This window comes from Microchirus variegatus, assembly GCF_963457635.1.
Source record: "Microchirus variegatus genome assembly, chromosome: 1".
NCBI lineage: Eukaryota > Metazoa > Chordata > Actinopteri > Pleuronectiformes > Soleidae > Microchirus > Microchirus variegatus.
In genome coordinates this window covers 22985289-23005666 of record NC_139802.1, presented here as the reverse complement: position 1 = coordinate 23005666, position 20378 = coordinate 22985289, and the positions used below count along the sequence as shown (strand labels likewise).

The following is a 20378-nucleotide window of genomic DNA, read 5'->3' as shown; positions in this document are numbered from 1 at the left end:
ATGAATTTTATATATAATATACGTTATTATTATTATTAGACTCTTTATTTTTTTTTTATTTTGTGAGACCAATATTATAGTTTTTACAATGCTTATGTCCACTCAGATAACGTGGGTTAGGTACTTCCACTGCTCACAATTGGATTATTATTTTTTTTTTTTTAAAGAAACAAAATAAAGAAATTCCAATGAAAATATATTTGAGAACTTTGAACAAATTGGGAAAGATAGATGTATATAAAAGAGCAAATTAAGAAATGCCTACCAGGGAGTTTTTGAAATAAAATAAACAATACAAACTAGTCCTTATAGTCCAAATAAAAGATTGAAAAATAAAGCATAAAAACAGCATCACAGGGTCATCCATTCAGTCCTCCTGTCTGTTCAAAACTAACATATCTTATGGTGTGTGTGTGTGTGTGTGTGTGTGTGTGTGTGTGTGTGTGTGTGTGTGTGTGTGTGTGTGTGTGTGTGTGTGTGTGTGTTACCTGTGTGATGGAGGACAGGGTGGGGGAGATAGTGGGGGAGAACTGTTTGGAGTGATGCCTCCTCGACTCCCCTCCCATGGGCAGGATGAGCGGCGACAGCTGGGCTCGTCTCCGTGGCGACGTGCTGAGCGAGGTCTGGCCCTGGCCACTGAGCAGCGGCGAGTAGGAGGAGGAAGAGGAGGAGCACGAGCCGGAGCCTCCCACGCCGCCCCCTCCTCCTCCGCCGCCGTAGCTGGGGTTACCGCTGGACACCGACTGGAGGGAGGAGTTGCTGAGGGAGGAGTGCAGCGACTGGCTGCTGAGGGAGGACGGCAGAGAGGGGGAGGAGCTTAGGGACGACTGCAGCGAGGGGTTGCTGAGTGACGAGTGCAGGGAGGCGGAGCTCAGAGAGTTGGAAAAGGAGTGGCTGCTGAGGGACGACTGGATGTTGGGGTTGCTTAGCGACGACTGCAGGGAGGGGTTACTGAGCGTGGTCTGAAGAGATGCCAAGAGACCTGAGGACAGAAGAGAAAACAACGTCCATGTTTATCCAGAGTGACCAGAGTCAGTTGTAATGATGGGACCGGGAACACTCAGCTTAAAGATATTTTTTCCACTCCTATAATCGACACTGTGCAAAATAAAACATTCAATGTGCCTCAGTCCGGTTTTCCCCTGGTGGTTCACACAGTCAGATAAACATGACACACTGATCTACATCCAGGTAGGCAGAGCTGTGGTGTGAACAGTCACCTCACACACGGCTGCACTTTCCTGCAGCACATCCACTCCAATGAGAAAATAAATCAAATTAAAGAGAAATCCACTCCCTTCTTGTGTTTTTGTCTGTGGTTAAACTTTGAAGCTGTGCTCTAAGGGGCCGTACATCCCCCTCTGTTTCACTTTGTCTTTCTTTCTCAACCACAAAACTTCCTTCCGCTATGCTCCACATTAGTCACTGAGCTGAGGCGGATTGACAACAACTGAGCAGATGCTGAAGCGCCACCTGTTGGCGAATGAATGAATGTCTGTTAGTGAAGCGCAAACAAACTGACCAGAACATTTAAGCTACTTTCATGACCAAGTTTTAAGTTTCAAATGATAAATGTTTACAGTCGCACACAGAGCAAGTTCCCATTGTGTCCACAAGGGGGCAACTGAAACAACAACTTTCTGAGACCAACAACCTCGACTCAAACAACCAATTTACTAGACATCCATCCAAACCAGCTATCAACCAACTATCCATCCAACCAGCAAACCAATATTACTCAACCCAATCATCTAACTCACCAACCAGCCAACCCACCAAATAGCCATCATCCAACCAACTTACTAAACATCCATCCAACCCAGCAATCGTCCATCCGTCCCACAAAACAAACTTTCCAACCTGCAAAACATCATCAAAGCAACCAACCAATTTACCAAACAGCCATCCAACCCAGCAATCATCCATCCATCCCACAAAACAACCATTCAACCAACCTACCAAACATCAATCATCTAACTCACCAACCAGCCATTCCAGCAAATATCCATCATCCAACCAACTTACCAAACATCCATCCAACCCAGCAATCATCCATCCATCCCACAAAACAACCATTCAACCAACCTACCAAATATCATCAAAGCAACCAACCAATTTACCAAACAGCCATCCAACCCACCTACCGAACACCACCTAACCAACCAAAGAACCACAATCCACCATTTAACTCATCAACCATCCAACCCACCAAAAATACATCAATCCATCCAACCCATTTATTCCACCAAACATCCATCGAACCAAACCCAGTAATCTTCCATCCAACATACCAACCATCTAACCGACCTTCCTAACATCACCCAACCACCTAACCAACCAAAAAAAAACTCAATCCAATATCTAACTCACCAACCATCCAACCTGGCAATCATCCATCATCATCCCACCAAACATCCATTCGTCCAACTCACCAACCATTGATCCATCCAACTTACCAAACAGACATCCTTCCATCATCCCACTCACCAAGTATCCATCTACCAAACATCCATCCAACCAGCCTACTAAACATCCAACCCACCAAACATCCATTAACTCACCAAATATCCACCTAAACAACCAACCCAACACAACTCATCCATCCATCTATCCATCCTGCACAGACCTTGTGAATGGTGATGGTAGTTGCTGTTGCCTCCTGGTACGTTGGCTGCGTTGATACCCAGCTGGGTAAGGGTGGAGGCCAGGTTACCTGTGCTGCTTCCGCCGCTCAGAGAGGAGGATCCTAGGTAACCGGGCTCGTCCTGGTCCAGCGGAGTGGGCAGTGGGGAGGGAAAATGGAGGCTGGACAGGTCGGGCAGCGAGCCACCGGTGTTGAGAGCCGAGGGGACACCGTGAGTCGGAATGGACAGCTGCTCCGGGGACGTGAAGATACTGAGGGAAGCAGAAGAATCAAAGCAAGAGTCAGGTGACCCTAATGACACCGTGGTGACTTGGGATGCACCGATTTTTTCTGATTTTTCAATAAGTTTGACCTGCCGATACCGATTTTAGCCGATTCCGATTTCAATTTTTTTAAAATTGCTCAAAAATTATATTCTAATATTCCCTCTAAAAAAACACAGAAATTCGAATATATTATCATAGTATTTGCATCGCGCATCTGGTGTGCGTGGGCTTTCAATCAGCCAGACTGTCAGGTGATGACATCATGATGTCAATAACAGGACAAACTAAACTAATACAACGAGACATAACTACCTGTAGATGTAGTTTATTTAAGTTTAAACATATTTCACAACATATTACCTACTCGCTCTCTCTCTCTCTCTTCCGCCCCGTGCCCCTCTCTCTCTCTGCGCACACAGGTTTAAATGACAAACAAACAAATGCTGAGTGCTGATCAAAAGTTTTGTGCAAGTGATTTAAGGTCCCGACTCTTGTCCCAAATATGACAGGCTTCATTCAGTGATTGAAACAAATATATAAACATTAATGAAACGTTTACATGCAGAGCGCAAAGCAGACAGCAGCCTTGCGGGTGCGCGGATGTTGTGTAATCAAATACACCGGCATGGCGGTATATTAAAAATTCATATCATAACGGAAAGAAAAACGTATTCGGTGTGAACCGGTATACCGCCCAGCCCTACACTCTACTACGTGTGCGTGTAGCCGCGTGCACGTGTGTTGCTGATGCTGCGCGATGCGGGTGCATTTGATCGGCTTATTAAAATCGGAATATTTCTGACTAACCGGCTGGTCGCCAATTGCGGCCGATCACGTGAAAATCGGCCGGTTCCGGTCACTGGCCGATTAATCGGTGCATCCCTAGTGGTGACCCTAATGACACCTGACATTGGGACAGGGGATGAATGCGCCTGCGCTATTTAACTCTTAACTCCAAATTTAACTCAAGTAAGTCCAGTTGCTAACATATAACTCCTGAAGATGACTATGACCTAGATGACTGAGAACCTTCATGGACAATCGAGACCACAAGGTTTAGATCTTCCTGGAATGCGATGGAAGTAGGCCTGTCACGATAACAAATTTTGCTGGACGATAAATTGTCTCAGAAATTATTGCGATAATCGATAATATTGTTGTTCTGATATCATTTTCATCTAATACAATGATAATAGTATAATAATGCAGGTACACCTTTTCAAAGAGAAATAAACTTTTATTTTTAAAGAATATTTAACACTAGAACACATTAGATTAACAAACAAGCAAAAGCAATAAATAAAATGGGTTAGCTGCACTCTGCTGTGGTAGGCTACGCCAGGAGTCCCGCCTCCACACACACCATGCGACTGACAAGTGACTGACATGAGGGTTCACTCATCGTTACTCTGGCTTTACACGGCAACGCTCCTGGGTGAAACCGACACAATATTTTATCAGATGTGCCTTTCGTTTAGACGGCGACTGCGTTTTTGGGGCTTAAAAACGCAAAAAAAATGAACCCACCCTCCAGAGTGGAAATCTTAAAAACGCTCCGCTGTCAACCCTTTATACGGGAACGCGACAGCGCTGCTCACACTGACACGATGCTGAAGTTGGGACCACATTCGCCCCAGGTTCAGTGTCAGCGTGAGCAGCGCTGGCGCGTTCCCGTCTAAAGGGTTGACAGCGGAGCGTTTTTAAGATTTCCACTCTGGAGGGTGGGTGATACGGATCCAGGAGTCATTTCAGCAATTACGCCGACTGTGGGCGACTCAGCGCTACTAGAAAGAAGTAGAAGGAAGTTTCAGCGCATGCGCGCACTCCTGGTGTTGTTGTATGGCAGTGCTTCACAGCGCCACCTAGCCACCTGGCATGCATACTACATCAAATTTCACACACTTTAGGACCCGAGAGAGAGAGGGAGAGAGAGAGAGACGGGGAAAACAAAAAAGCATGCAAATGGCATTTATCGCTGCCAGAAAAATTATCGAGCGAATTTTAATTATCGTGCGATAAATTGATTTATTGAATATCGCGACAGGCCTAGATGGAAGTGAACAATTTCAGGAAGTAGTCAAAGCTCTTTCTAATAACAACAGGACTAGAAAGTCTTGGACTTACTTGATGCCTGGGACTTCACAGGACTTTGGCCGGGACGTCAACAGAGGCAACTGCAATAAAAAACAAATAAACACACATAAAACGACAAAAAAAGTTTTGGCTTTATGAATCTTTTACTATAAATAATCAGTAAAACATTTCAACGTGGTTTTTATGGCTTCACCTTCTTGTTGTCCCAGGGTTTGAGCAGTTTCCCTTCATCCAACATGTTCTCTTCAATCGGAGGAACCGGGTAAGGAAACACTAAACACACAAATAAGGAAGAATCCACAGGTTGAGGTCAGATACAGTTAAAAACGGTCATTTTGGCAACAGTGAGATCGCAATGTCAGCAAGATTAAACGGCCCAACTAATTAATCCATCTATTAATTCTCATTCAAGAGAGATGAGTGATGCATTCATGTTTTTCCCCACCCCTAACGTACAGGGATCAGTGTTTTTGGAAAGAAATCTCACTTACTTCTTCTGCCTTCTCCATCACTCTGACCTGCAGAGACAGAGACACAGTCAATTTATGCTTCGTTTCCCTAAGTTTACATGCACATTAAAAGTCCGATATGGTTTTGGTTTGGTTTTGATGTTGATGTCGAGCTTGTCTAAGTCAGACTAACATACCTGGATAATGCGATTCATAATCCGATTACTCCTGCATGTATACGCTTAGTCGGACTTGGCCGGTCTTTGGCCCGAAAGTATTTTTGCCGGGAACTGTACGCCTAATTCAATATTCAATTCTAGGGCTGCCAAATAAAAAACAACTTGCTCTTGATGTTTGTTGCTCCTCTTTCCTTAAACCAAGCGTCACAAATGATGCAATGCTACTCGTGACGACACTTGTCTGTAGTAGCACGGGTGTAGCTTAGCCTCAGCAAACGCCGGTGAAGGTGTTGATTGTGAGCACCGCGTCCGTGATTCCTCACCTGTGCGTCTGGTGCTCTGGGGGGTGAGGGTGTGGCCTCCCGTGATAAAGGGGTCTCCTGTGGGAGGGTTCATTACGCTGGTGTGGAGGGCTGAGTCGGAGTTGGTTCTGAGGGTGGACACACACACAGTGTTAAAGGACAGGCACACACACAGAGAACACACTTCACAAATATATACATAGAGAGAGAGAGGTTCCAAAACACAATGTTAGGGATTCACAGATATCCGATATGCCGATATATTGGGAGCGCTTGGGCTGATAACCGCGACCTGCAGAGAGAATTTAATCTCCTACGACATTAAAAATTGACATTTCATTTGTCACACTGAGATAAAATAAACAAACATCATTTGCCAATATCCGGTGATACAGTTCAGCCGATCAGCCGATACCGATATTGGGCTAATACTAATATAATATATACATATACTTACATACACATACATACTCACATATATACATATATATATATATATATTAGGGCTGGGCACTAGGTTAACGCCCGTTAACGGGCGACACGTTTACATGACGACTGACTGGAAAAAGACGTGTGACGTCAAGTTTACGTGCCGTGACACCGGAGTCCAGTCACCGTTTACCGGTTAGCTGCATTAGCTCGTTTAGCGCTACCTACAGTCAAACTGTAGCGGTCTGTTTATTACAGAAAAAGAGCAGCAGAAACTCCTCAAAATCACTGCCTTCAGAAATCTCTCCGCTGTCAAAGTCCTCTATGTTTGTGAGAAGTAATTTCAAAACAATGTCGCGAGGAACCCTTAAACCTGCGAAAATTGACGTATCCGCTTTACCGGTGTCTATCGGCTCGGGGCCCCTAGCAGTTGCCCGCCGCCTTGCCTGTTCATAAACTGCACGTCTACACAGCGGAATGAAAGTGAGAGAGTGCGTTAACGCGTTAATTCCACAATTTAATCATCCTGCGTTAACTCGTTAATTTTGACAGCCCTAATATATACACATACACATATATAGATTATTGTCTGTCAGATATCCGATCCAGTGATTTTGATCAGTAGCAGATACCCGAGTATCATCCCTCGAAGAAAAAAGAAGTGGAAGATACTAAAAGAGGCGAGAAACGAAGACCAAAGAAAGGGAGCCGTAGAATCCAGAATCGAGATTTGATTATTCTCATTTTCAACCACACGTCTTTACTGTGCCTCCAGTGGGAGAAAGGAAGGAAGCAGGGAAGGAAGGAACGAAGGAAGAGCAAGGAGGAATGAGGATGAAGAGGATTCACCTGTTGAGTGCAGTGGTGGGGAGATGAAACAACTGGCTTTTATCCCCAGGGAAGTTTCCGGACCAATTCCTTGTTTGTGATCGACAAGAACAAAAGGTTATTTTCCTCCACCAGAGTAGGAACATGGAGGGGGGAAAGACGAGGCAGGGCGTCGGAAAACAACGAGAAGAAGAAGAGCAAGAGCTTGGAAATCAAACGCAAAGCCAAGGAAGGAAGTAGGAAGATGGAGACGGTGAGCGAAGGACAGAGGAAGACTTCTCTCTCCATTCATACGCAGAGCTTTAAAATGATTTAAAGAAGTAACATTTCATCTAATACATTTAATAGAAGGATTATGTCAAATAAATAGAGATTATTAATCGATTACTATAGATTATTTCTTTGCTCCAAATAAAACAAATTCATTAAAGCTGAATAATTGAAGTTTGACATATTTAAGAAGATCAGCCTTTTGAGGTTTGGGGAAAATAAATTGACATTTTCTGACATTTTATGGCACAAATTAATAAATTTTATCTGATCGATAATGAAAATAATCCTTAGTTGCACATTTTGTTAATAGAATTCAATAAAACTATTGTTTCTGCTCCAAAAGGTTTCAACTACTTGCCGACATATATAACCAGCCACATGGTGGTGCTATTTCACACATTCTCTTTAATACGTTGCACAAACTGCCATGGAGGCGGTCCTCAATCAATGTTATGATTTATAAAGTGAGGATAAGTCAATAAAAATAATGATAGTAACAGTGTTATTAAATGTTGTTCTCAAGCCTGAAAATTAATAAATAAATAAATGTCGAACATGAATAAATATCTCCCTCTCTCTTAAGGTGCAGTTGTTGTTTTGTTAGAAGGAAGAAACCAGGAAGAACGCAGACAGGTAGGCGATTAAAGAAATGACTGGAACGCTGCAGGAAACGGAAAAACAAAAAAGGCGACAAGAGAAAGCCGAAAAAAGAAAAAGATTCCCAGAAGGAGGAAGGACTGAAAAGGAAAAAAAGTGATGGCTCTTCAAAACAGAAATCAGGTTTGAAGAGGCGTGGAACTAAAAGTCGACTCAAGTTTCCTGTTAGTGGTGCACAGGTTAGCTTCTGTGCTGCTGTACGCGACTGTCAAGCTGCAGCATCAGTACATTAAGACCTCTGTGAAGCCCCAGTGTCGCCGCATGGGATCGTGATTGTTCAGCAAACTCTCAGGCTGCTGCTAAAGCTGCTGCTAAAGCTGCTGCTAATGTGGCTGCTGCTGAGGATTCTATGAGTCGTGGAATCTTTCTAGAGTTTTAAACGGTTTGTTGTCAAGTTCTCTGTACTGTAACTGTAACTGTAAAGATGATGTATGTTTAATGTTTATTTTAAAATGTCTTTGAGTTTTGTTCTGGCCAAATATAAACTGAGACTTTTATTTTGAAAAACGCAGGGCTGAGTTTTAGCATTTAGCAACAGAACCGCTGAATCTAATTTAGACAACTATAAACTTGTCTTTTAGTGTGGATGAACTGAAAATACAGACTTTTATTTTGAAAACTCCAGGGTCTAGTTTTAGTGAGGATGAATAGAAACTTAAGATATTTATTTTGAAGGTTGCATTTTGTGTGAACAAACAGAAAACTGTATGGGTTTTAGTGTGGACGAACAGAAACTCACGACTCTTATTTAGAAAACTAGTCATAGATGAAATGAAACGGAGACTTTTATTTTGAAACTCCAGGACTGTGTTTTACATTGAAAACTGTGCATCTTTAGTTTGGACAAATGGAGACTGAGGGCATTTATTTCAAATATATTTTAAGCGTAGTTCACACTACGTGATTTCTCTGCCTAATAATCCACTCACCGACTCACCGTTTTCAAAGTCCCAGCGAGCTAACTGCGGTAGTTTACCTCGAAGAAAATTCAAAAACCACTGTTTTCAGAGAAGCTGAGCATTTCAAAGCAGAAAATACTGCTCATTCTCTTTTATTTCCACCAAATTTCTGTAAACTGAACACTTTTTCACAGCTTTACAGGGACTTAAAAGTTAACATGATAAACTTTTCTGCTAACAAACACACTGACGACACTCGTGTCGTGTTTATTTTTTTGTTTTTTATCACCTTCTAAACCACCCGGGGCTCCACGGAGGCTTCACAGAGGTCTTGGCAAGCAAATAACAAAACAAGTGTCCCTGAAGACAGCCATGTCTCCATGGAGACAGAGACGGGGGGGAAGGGTGGGAGGTGGGTAGAGACACATTACCTTCTCCAGCTGGGGTCGGGGGGCGGGGACAAGTAGGCGGAGTTATACGGCGAGCTGTCCACCTGAGGAGACGAGTGGTTAAGGAAACTACAACAACCTCAAGAGAAACTGTGGCTTCATGTCTGATCAAAAACTTCCTCTATTTCTCTTTCATTGGAAAACAATATTTATTTATTTTCTTTTTCAGTTTCGACCACCTGTAAAAGATTCACACTCAAAACTGTTTCCACTTCCACATTTTCACACTTTCTCCCGTACTGACTGTGTGTGTTCAGCGTGACTTGAACCTCCTGGCCTGTGATAGATTTCTCTTCCTTTTAAAACGTCAAAAGCAAAGCTTCTCTCACTCTGGGAACCTTTAATGATTTGCGAGCTTGCTTCCGTTTCCACCGCATTTCACAAAGCATGTCATTCATTTAGCGCAGACTCAAGAACAACAAAACCGCGGCAGAAGTGAAACCGCTTGAACAAAGGACTATTCCGCTAACACATGCTACTCGTCCGTCATTTCTTGAATCCATGAGCTGTACCGCTCATTCTTGAAGCGGTGAAGGAAGAGCTGGAGTCACCGATATTTAGCATTTCGTTTTGAATTTCATAGCCGTTAACATGCCGCCTTTGTTGCAGAAAAAGACAGCTACTTTGACATTTTTGTGAGCTGTTACTAGCATAAACGCCATTTTTTGTCTCACTATGGCAACCCGAAGTTTGTGTGGTTCTCACTCTTCCGCACCAAACTCCAGAGAGAAAATTATAAATTTCTAGTGCTAACAGCGGTTAACGTTAGCGCATGACGCGTTTCCATGACGACTGACCGGAAAAGGACGCGCATGACGTCATGTTTACGTGTTGCGGCACCAGAGTCCAGGCACCGTTTACCAGAACTAGAGCTACTGCGTATGTGTGCCTCTGTTTTTAAAGTTTAGCGTTACTTTAGAGACTAATTTTAACAATCGGGAGTCGCGCAAACATGACGCCACGTGCTTCTTTTTCCGGTCAGTCGTCATGGAAACGCGTCATGCGCTAATGTGCGCTAACCAGTAGAGTTGCCACGATACCAAAATGAGTAACCACGGTACGATACCAGACAAAGTGTCACGGTTCCGGGTAGTATCACGATACCACAGCCTTTTTTTATTATTATTATTTGCGGGTGCGGCTCTTAATTTGAAAAGACCCGCAGCCGCGGCTGGAGTTCAACAGAGTCAACAGAAATATTTCAACAGAAATATGCTAATAATTCTTATATGTTCATACTCAAAAGGGACGGAGCAACCTTAGCTTAGCGTTTTCAAATGATATGTCATGTTTGTAGTAGAGCTGTAAAAAGCAAACTGTTGCTTGCAAAGTTTGCATTCCACTTTTTTACTGTCATCTACTTTTGAAAAATGCTGCCACACTGATGATGTCTTTGACATGGACGTGACAGCAGGACTGACTGTAGCCTCAAATGAAAAGCTCAAAATTCACGTCTAATTAATGGCAACGCTAATCTGTCGCTCATGAGCCACGGAGCGACAACAACCCACTGGGTTGGACTAAACCAAAATAGTGGAAAACAAGGGGGGTGTTCTCTGAAGACAGGCGGTTACCTGTGAAGCATGGGTGCTCTAAAACACCCCTATTAGCATGTGGTACTTTCCTCCTAATGAAATTCACCATAAAAAATAAAATAAATAAATTTAGTCGACCAATCACAATTTTGGTCGAGCCACAGCGTGTCGACCAATTAGTCGACCAGTCGACTTTGACTTTACAGCCCTATTAATTACTTATAATGTTGTTTTGTGCATGATAAACATAATACTGGTGAAGTAAGAATTAGAATCTTGGGTCAACAAGAGTACATGAACAAAAGCATATCAGCAATAAAAAAACAAATAAATTAAAGTTAAGCCCAATTTATACTCCTGCATAAAGTGCTCTGCGTAGGTTACGCAGAGCCTGTTGCAGCGCCTCCGAGTCGTCTCCGACTGCACAAAATATTTTTTAAGTGTCCGTCACTCCGTCAAGGGACAACGGAGACGGCAAGAGCTGCGATTGGTCCTCAGGACAGGCCGAGCGAAGCTGCTCTGTGCCGGCTCACAGTGCACGTCCAAAGAGGCGGAGCTGATCACCGCCGACAACGTCGCTGCCAAACTATAAATACGTCATATCTTAATACACAAACCACATGTTTAGACTCTAAATGGCCATTTTCTCGCTTCCAATTATCTTAAAACTGCGTTACGTGACACAGAAAAGTGAGAAACGGCCACTGTTTCAACAACAACAGTCTTTCTCTCTTGCTCTCTCGGACGCCATTGCACACTGTAGCCAAAAGCACAATAACCTTGCGCAACGACCCCTATTGATCGTGCGGGAAATTGCAGCGCGTATCCGTCCACGACGCAGAAGTATGAAAGCTCGAGGGATCTCCGTTGTTTCGCAGTCGGATAACGCATTACGCAGTCGGAGAAGTATAATGTGGCCTTTAGAATGTATATGATTGAAATTAAATAATCATTCAGTTTCCTTTGCACATTAATTTATGTTTAACTAAAATAAATAATCAACTTAGGATAACAAATCCACTGTCTTTAAAAAAAAATCTGACAATTTGACAATAAGCTTCTTCTCCAACATAATAAACCATAGTACAAAAGTACAGAATACTATAAACAGGAACTAATTCCCTGTGAAAACTATATTTTTATGCATTTTCTATCTGCTTTATACTTTGACATCCTTTAATTCTTCATTCCTCAGCCTGTACACGGAGCCTATAGCCTAATATTAGCCAATGAGAAAATAAACAGGGGCATACAGTGTATACGAACCTGGTATTCAACACTGCAGGTTTTTTATGAGGCTGGAGGTTTTCCCTCCTTTGGCTCCTATAACTTGGTAGCAGCGCCTGCACAGTGGACGGCCGCCGTCTATTTCTTTACCGTCTGTGCCTTGTTTAAAGCCAAAATAGTTCCAACTGTGACTTTTGGAGTTTGGTTTTTTTAAGCAAAGTTAGCGGAGCCACTGACGACGACGACGACGCGGCAGACTCGCCGCTCAGGCCCGGTGCTTCTGCCATGGTGAGTGTGTTGTCTCGTGTTTGTGATTGTAAACCGTGCACGTGTCTGAATGAGACAGAACTTTAGCTTGTTGTTTGTTTTGAAGTGAATTACTATCGAAGCGGAGCTGTCTTCATGGAGTTCATTCTTGCCGGCAGAAACACTCAGCTAACAGACGGGCGGACCCAGTGTGCGGAAACAGCCTATCATATCCCCGGACGTCATCAGTAACAGGCAAACAGCCAATCATTCAGCAGCTGTGTGGTTCGGTTGCAGTAGCTGCAATGTGGGTTTGTTTACAAGGGATTAGCATGCAGTGAGAAGTCGGGAGGCCGGGAGGAGAGTAGTCGCAGCTTCTATGTAGCGGAAACTGGCACCGGTATATTGTGTAGAATTTCTAGTACCGTAGGAACCGTTACCAATTGGCACCGCCGTATAACGTGTGGTAACGTGCAACTCTACTAACCAGTGAGCTAAAAACAGCGATTTTCTCTATGGACTTCTCTAAAAACCTAGACTATCCCGAAAACACAAACTGAACAATTTGTACATGTACCACTAATGCGTGTTTTCCTTTAAGAGATCGATTAGCATTGATTCGGCACCAGCTGCTGCCGCAGCGGCCTGTGAGCGAGCTGACGGCAGATTGATGAGAGGGGATGTTGGGAACAAAAAGCACGCTTGTGTGTCTGCGCTGACCTCGGAACAGATCATAAAACTAGCGCCAACACAAAGACATAAAGCAAACCTGACATGCCATAAAGTCATATCTGTGTGTGTGTGTTTGTGTGTGTGTGTGTGGGTGCGTGTGTGTGCATGTACGAGTTTCCCGTTCCACAGCAGCGCATTGTCGAGGTGATTTAAACGCAGCAGGCGGGGGAACTCACAGGACCTGAGGCTGCCTGTCGATGTTATGTCACGTTAGACGAGGAGGCTGCTGCAATATGACTTTACGCTCGTACACAAATCTCATGTAAGGACTTCAACCAGCAAGTGTTAAAACATGAAAAACTGGCAGAAGTTACGGTTGTCAAATGGAAGGATACTTGTCGGTTGCGGTACGGTCGGACTGGAGAGATGAAACGACGTTCTCTCTGGACTCGCTCCACCAGGCCGTGATGTCGTGTTGACCGGTTGGACTCCAGGGTGGAAGGGAAGGAGCCCTGAAACACATAGAGGGAGAGATCTCAGATAAATTTGTTAGCTCCGTTAGCTCATTTCCCACCATTAGCGCGCCTACAGTATACAAATAACTAGCATACCTGTGTACTGCGTATGTGAGCCAGAAAAAGACGCGCGTAACATCATGTTTACGTGACTTGTGACTGTAGGCGCGCTAAAGGAGCTAACACAACTAACTGGTAAACGGGGCCTGGACTCCGGCACGTAAACATGACGTCACGCGCCTCTTTTTATGGTCAATCACCATGGAAAACGCTAACGATAACGCCGTTATCTGCCGTTAACGTGCCCAGCACTAGTTTACGAGCACTTGGACGAAGTGCGAGGGACCCATTGTTATCCTTCACATTATTATTGTATCCGTAGCTTTGCAGTCATCGAGGAGGTTAACTTGCATAAAAACTCTTGAAATTTGTCACAGAGGTCAGGTCAGCGAAAAATGCGATAGTGGCATCGGGCACGAAACCGTTCATAGCCTCACGGCTCTATAGCGCCCCCAGAAGTCAGGTCATGGTCAGACATAAGTGATCAGACCGGGACAAAATTTGGTGAGTTTGTCACGCTTACTCCAAAGTTTCTTGAGGAATTATTGGGAAATTTTTGGATTTTTTTCTTTCGTGTCTAAGTCACACATAGTTGTTCCGATTTTAACCAAACTTGGTAAACTTGTTGTTCTTATGATTCCAAACACATTGTTGGGCTTACTACAAACTTTCTTGAGGAATTTTTGGGACATTTCTGAGTGAAAGTGGCCAAAATTGTGTTAAATGCAAAATTTTTGATTTTTTCTATCCTTTCTAAGTTCATAGTTGTTCCGATTTTAACCAAACTCCATACACTTGTTCTTCGCATGATTCCAAACACTTCCAATGTACATCCATTTGCCCCACCCACCCAGAAGTCTGCCATTTCGGAAAAACAAAAAACACATTTGAACGAACTCGACTTAGCACGTTTGAGCTAGCCGCGCCAAACTCAGTGCATGTTCTCGACAAGTTAATGATTAAAAGCTATAAAATGATTTTTCTCTACGTCAAAAAGCGTGGCCTCCAACAAATTTAACTGGCAGGAAAACGACTTTAACATAAACCGAGCTACATGATATTTCTCACAGTCATCGGATATGTCGCGTGGGGTCGATCATGACTGCGTGCAGTCCTAGTTGTTTCACTTATCTAACTTATTCATATCTACTCAGAAAACATCAAAAAGATCTAAATGTGGCTACACATTTTTAATGTTCACTGATCAAAGCTGTCCCTGTTTTAAATCAATAAACCAGATTTGTCAGAAATCAGGTGCCGTGACAGTCGGTTTGTTTGCACTTCTTTCGTTTGTCGCGTCCATGACGTTGCGCGTGAAACCTTCCTTCTTGGAAAGTCAGAACCTGGAAGCATTCACAGGAAAAAGGCACTGCTGCGGCTTTAGCCTCTCGCATTCCTTTGCTCAGCGCAACTAAAAACATCCTGCTACCTGCGGCCAAATTAATTTAATCTGTCTGACACCAGAGACACGGAAGCAGGGAGGAGGAGGAGGAGCAGGAGGTGGAAGAATTTCATCTCTGCAGAGCTGCACTGTCCTCTGAACAAGATCAATTTCAACACCTCATTATCTTTCTTTATGATTTCTTTGTTTTCTGGGGCAAAGAAACCAGAAAATGTTCACATTTAAGAAGCTGAGAAATCAACAGAAACTTGCCTTAGACTATAAAAATGTAATGAATCGATTATCAAAATAGTTTTAGTGATTCATTTAGTAATTACTGAATTGTTACAGCCTGAGATTTTGCTTCTTAAATGTGAATATTTTCTAGTTTCTTTGCTCCATAACAAAGAAAATAATTAAAAGTGCATCATCTTCGATTTGTGGACAAAAGCATCATCATTTCCAGGTTTGAGAAAAACTGACGAACATTTTTCAACATTTTCTAGACCAAAAAAGTAGATTTTGGAAAGCAGATCATACAGTGTACTGTTTTAAACCTGATTTCAGAGATCCAGACTTGCTTCGTGCATTGGTTGCATTTTAGTGTGCACTCCAATATTTTTATGTAAATGATAGTAAACAAGAGTAAAGTGTAGGTAAATGTTTGTCCTCATTAGAAGCACAAACACAGTGTGTGTACACACATGCACAGTGAGATTATCGCTTCACTGGTTGGATCGACGGGGAAGATCCGGTCTGTTTTGTAACAGAGTGACATTTAAACGCACAATAAATTCATCATAAATTACTGGAAATGCAGATTTAATCAATTGCTCCTCACTAACTCGTTTGAAAATATGACGAGAATGTGCCGACACAGCTTAAGATGCAAAAGTGCGTTCGCCCGTGATGGTGTCCACTTTTATCGGTCTTTGTAATTTTCTTTAGTGAAACAACGATCGTGGAATTTTTGTTTCCCAGCATCACGTTGTCATTTGCGCTCACTTTACTCGCTCATTGTTCTGCATGGAATCTAACTTCAATGGCGGAGAGTGAGAAAACTGTGTCTCCACGTCTGTTAAATCGTATGAGACTAGGGAGGAAAACAGAAAAGATTTGGGAGACCTCTCATCAGGGTCTTACAAAATCTCTGTTCTTCAATTGTGTTACGAATTAAATCGTCACCTGAAAGTCCTGCGGGCTCCTGCCAATCTGGTTGACGTTGGGTAACGAGCCACCATAATACGGACCCTGACTCCTGGCGAGACGGAGCTTCTGAGCCTGGAGCTGAGAAGACAAAGACAGAGGAAGTTGAAAGTACTTATAGTTCCAAAATCTACTTATAGTTCCAAAAATCTACTTATAGTTCCAAAAATCTACTTATAGTTCCAAAACTACTTAAATCTACTTATAGTTCCAAAACCCACACAAAGTTCCAAAATCTACTTATAGTTCCAAAATCTACTTAAAGTTCCAAAATCTACTTAAATCTACTTATAGTTTCAAAATCTACTATAGTTCCAAAATCTACTTATAATTCCAAAATCCACTTTAATCTACTTAAAGTTCCAAAATCTACTTAAAGTTCCAAAATCCACTTTAATCTACTTAAAGTTCCAAAATCTACTTAAATCTACTTATAGTTTCAAAATATACTATAGTTCCAAAATCTACTTAAATCTACTTATAGTTTCAAAATATACTATAGTTCCAAAATCCACTTTAATCTACTTGAAGTTCCAAAATCTACTTATAGTTCCAAAACTACTTAAAACTACTTATAGTTTCAAAATCTACTTATACTTCCAAAATCCACTTTAATCTACTTTAAGTTCCAAAAATCTACTTAAATCTACTATAGTTCCAAAACTACTTAAATCTACTTATAGTTTCAAAATCTACTTTAAAGTACCAAAATCTACTTAAATCTACTAATAGTTCCAAAACTTCTTAAATCTACTTATAGTTTCAAAATCTACTTTAAAGTTTCAATATCTTCTTAAATCTACTAATAGTTCCAAAATCTACTTATAGTTCCAAAACTACTTAAATCTACTTATAGTTTCAAAATCTACTTTAAAGTTTCAATATCTTCTTAAATCTACTAATAGTTCCAAAATCTACTTATAGTTCCAAAACTACTTAAATCTACTTTTAGTTTCAAAATCTACTTAGAGTACCAAAATCTACTTATAGTTTAAAAATCTACTTATAGTTTAAAAATCTACTTGTATTTCCAAAATCTACTTATAGTTCCAAAAATCTACTTAAATCTACTATAGTTCCAAAACTAAAATCTACTTATAGTTTCAAAATATACTTTAAAGTACCAACATCTACTTAAATCTACTTATAGTTCCAAAACTACTTAAATCTACTTATAGTTCCAAAACCCACACAAAGTTCCAAAATCTACTTATAGTTCCAAAATCTACTTAAAGTTCCAAAATCTACTTAAATCTACTTATAGTTTCAAAATCTACTATAGTTCCAAAATCTACTTATAATTCCAAAATCCACTTTAATCTACTTAAAGTTCCAAAATCTACTTAAAGTTCCAAAATCTACTATAGTTCCAAAATCCACTTTAATCTACTTAAAGTTCCAAAATCTACTTAAATCTACTTATAGTTTCAAAATATACTATAGTTCCAAAATCTACTTAAATCTACTTATAGTTTCAAAATATACTATAGTTCCAAAATCCACTTTAATCTACTTGAAGTTCCAAAATCTACTTATAGTTCCAAAACTACTTAAAACTACTTATAGTTTCAAAATCTACTTATACTTCCAAAATCCACTTTAATCTACTTTAAGTTCCAAAAATCTACTTAAATCTACTATAGTTCCAAAACTACTTAAATCTACTTATAGTTTCAAAATCTACTTTAAAGTACCAAAATCTACTTAAATCTACTAATAGTTCCAACACTTCTTAAATCTACTTATAGTTTCAAAATCTACTTTAAAGTTTCAATATCTTCTTAAATCTACTAATAGTTCCAAAATCTACTTATAGTTCCAAAACTACTTAAATCTACTTTTAGTTTCAAAATCTACTTAGAGTACCAAAATCTACTTATAGTTTAAAAATCTACTTGTATTTCCAAAATCTACTTATAGTTCCAAAAATCTACTTAAATCTACTATAGTTCCAAAACTAAAATCTACTTATAGTTTCAAAATATACTTTAAAGTACCAACATCTACTTAAATCTACTTATAGTTCCAAAACAACTTAAATCTACTTATAGTTCCAAAACTTCTTAAATCTACTTTAAAGTTTCAAAATATACTTAAATCTACTTTTAGTTTCAAAATCTACTTTAAGTTCCAAAATCTACTCATAGTTTAAAAATCTACTTGTATTTCCAAAATCTACTTGTAGTTCCAAAATCTACTTATAGTTCCAAAATCTACTTATAGTTCCAAAAATCTACTTAAATCTACTATAGTTCCAAAACTACTTAAATCTACTTATAGTTTCAAAATCTACTTTAAAGTACCAACATCTACTTAAATCTACTTATAGTTCCAAAATCTACTTAAAGTTCCAAAATCTACTTAAATCTACTTATAGATCCAAAACAACTTAAATCTACTTATAGTTCCAAAACAACTTAAATCTACTTATAGTTTCAAAATCTACTTAAATCTACTTATAGTTCCAAAATCTACTTAAATTTACTTATAGTTTCAAAATCTACTTATAGTTCCATAACTTCTTAAATCTACTTATAGCTTCAAAATCTACTTTAAAGTTCCAAAATCTACTTTAAAGTTCCAAAATCTACTTAAATCTACTTCTAGTTCCAAAATCTACTTCTAGTTCAAAAAATCTACTTAAATCTACTTATAGGTTCAAAATCTACTTATATTTCCAAAATCTACTTAAAGTTCCAAAATCTACTTAAATCTACTTACAGTTTCAAAATCTACTTAAATTTACTTATAGTTTCAAAATCTACTTATAGTTTCAAAATCTACTTATAGTTCCAAAACTTCTTTAATCTACTTATAGTTTCAAAATATACTTTAAAGTTCCAAAATCTACTTAAATCTACTTCTAGTTCCAAAATCTACTTAAAGTTCAAAAAATCTACTTAAATCTACTTATAGGTTCAAAATCTACTTATATTTCCAATATCTACTTAAAGTTCCAAAATCTACTTAAATCTGGTTATAGTTTCAAAATGTACTTAAAGTTCCAAAATCTACTTAAATCTACTCAGGGTTTCCCCCAGTGCATTATAAGCCTGCTTAGCGTTGCTTGTTTATTTATTTTAAATAGATTTTTTCTATACATCACAGATTTTTCTATAGTGGGGAACAAGGGCGCATGCTCCCCCATGTAATCAGCGCAGCGCACGCTTGTCCAGGTGCCGATTTAAACCCAAGCCACACTATCAAGTGCGTCATTATTACGGTTACATCGTTCTTGTCAATTAAGATATTATATTTAGGGATGCAACGACAATTCGGCGGTCGAAACACAGTGAGTACATGGTGGAAGAGCACCTGTTAAACGCTGGAAAGTCTCTGCGCAAAAGCGAAACTTGGCTGCGTGCGGCACAGATTATGAACACTCCTGACATTCACTTCATATCAGAGAACATTCTCTCCCTGAGCAGTTAACTAAAGACATCAGCTCATCTGATGCATCTGTTATTCCCTAAATTGCAGCGTTAAAGTGTCTTCTTTCACAAAGATTAAGAACACGGAGTGAAAACAATGAAAAGTGCGCTCTGCTCTTCAGAGTCTGTCACCAAGTTTCCATCCTCGTCATAAAGATCGTTATTTTTATGTGGGGATAAAACACGTAGATAAATTATCCAGTCTACTTTAGATATGAAATGACCGCTTGGAGACGCAGAAGCGCAGGAGCGACGAACGGCACAGGAGAGGGAGAAGAGAACAGTGCAGGGGCGGTGCGCAGAAATATAAAAGGGCCATTTGTCTGCATCAGATGAGGCAGATGAGAGGGCACCACTTTATTTATGTTGATTTATTTTACTTTTAAATGTAACCATTGCATGGCTTGCTTTAAGATTCACTGGCCGATTACTGAATTAATATTTAACTTAAGTGAAAAAAAATTATATTATTTATTTAATTTCAAGAGTGTCTTTTTGTAAGACTCTATAGTTGGTGTTTAAGTATTGTTAATAAATGGCTTACAATAACACATAATAGTCATAATTAAAAAATTCCTTATTTAAGAGATGTCTGGACGTCTCACTTTTGGCACAGCTTGGCACCATCTGAATCAG

General features: G+C 40.3%; 1 protein-coding gene across 1 annotated transcript in view; it reads right to left on the bottom strand.

Moving 5' to 3' along the window:
* The window catches only part of LOC310933660 (CREB-regulated transcription coactivator 2), a gene marked incomplete at its 5' end in the record, with an annotated part of 50014 nt that overhangs the window by 14972 nt on the left and 14664 nt on the right, over positions 1-20378 (bottom strand). The window contains 10 exons of the mRNA XM_083897195.1: positions 489-982; positions 2627-2895; positions 5035-5084; positions 5198-5277; positions 5496-5522; positions 5956-6062; positions 7213-7281; positions 9452-9513; positions 13545-13661; positions 16291-16392. Of these exons, the coding sequence (XP_083753321.1) occupies positions 489-982; positions 2627-2895; positions 5035-5084; positions 5198-5277; positions 5496-5522; positions 5956-6062; positions 7213-7281; positions 9452-9513; positions 13545-13661; positions 16291-16392 (1377 nt within the window). The remainder of the gene's footprint in view (positions 1-488; positions 983-2626; positions 2896-5034; positions 5085-5197; positions 5278-5495; positions 5523-5955; positions 6063-7212; positions 7282-9451; positions 9514-13544; positions 13662-16290; positions 16393-20378) is intronic.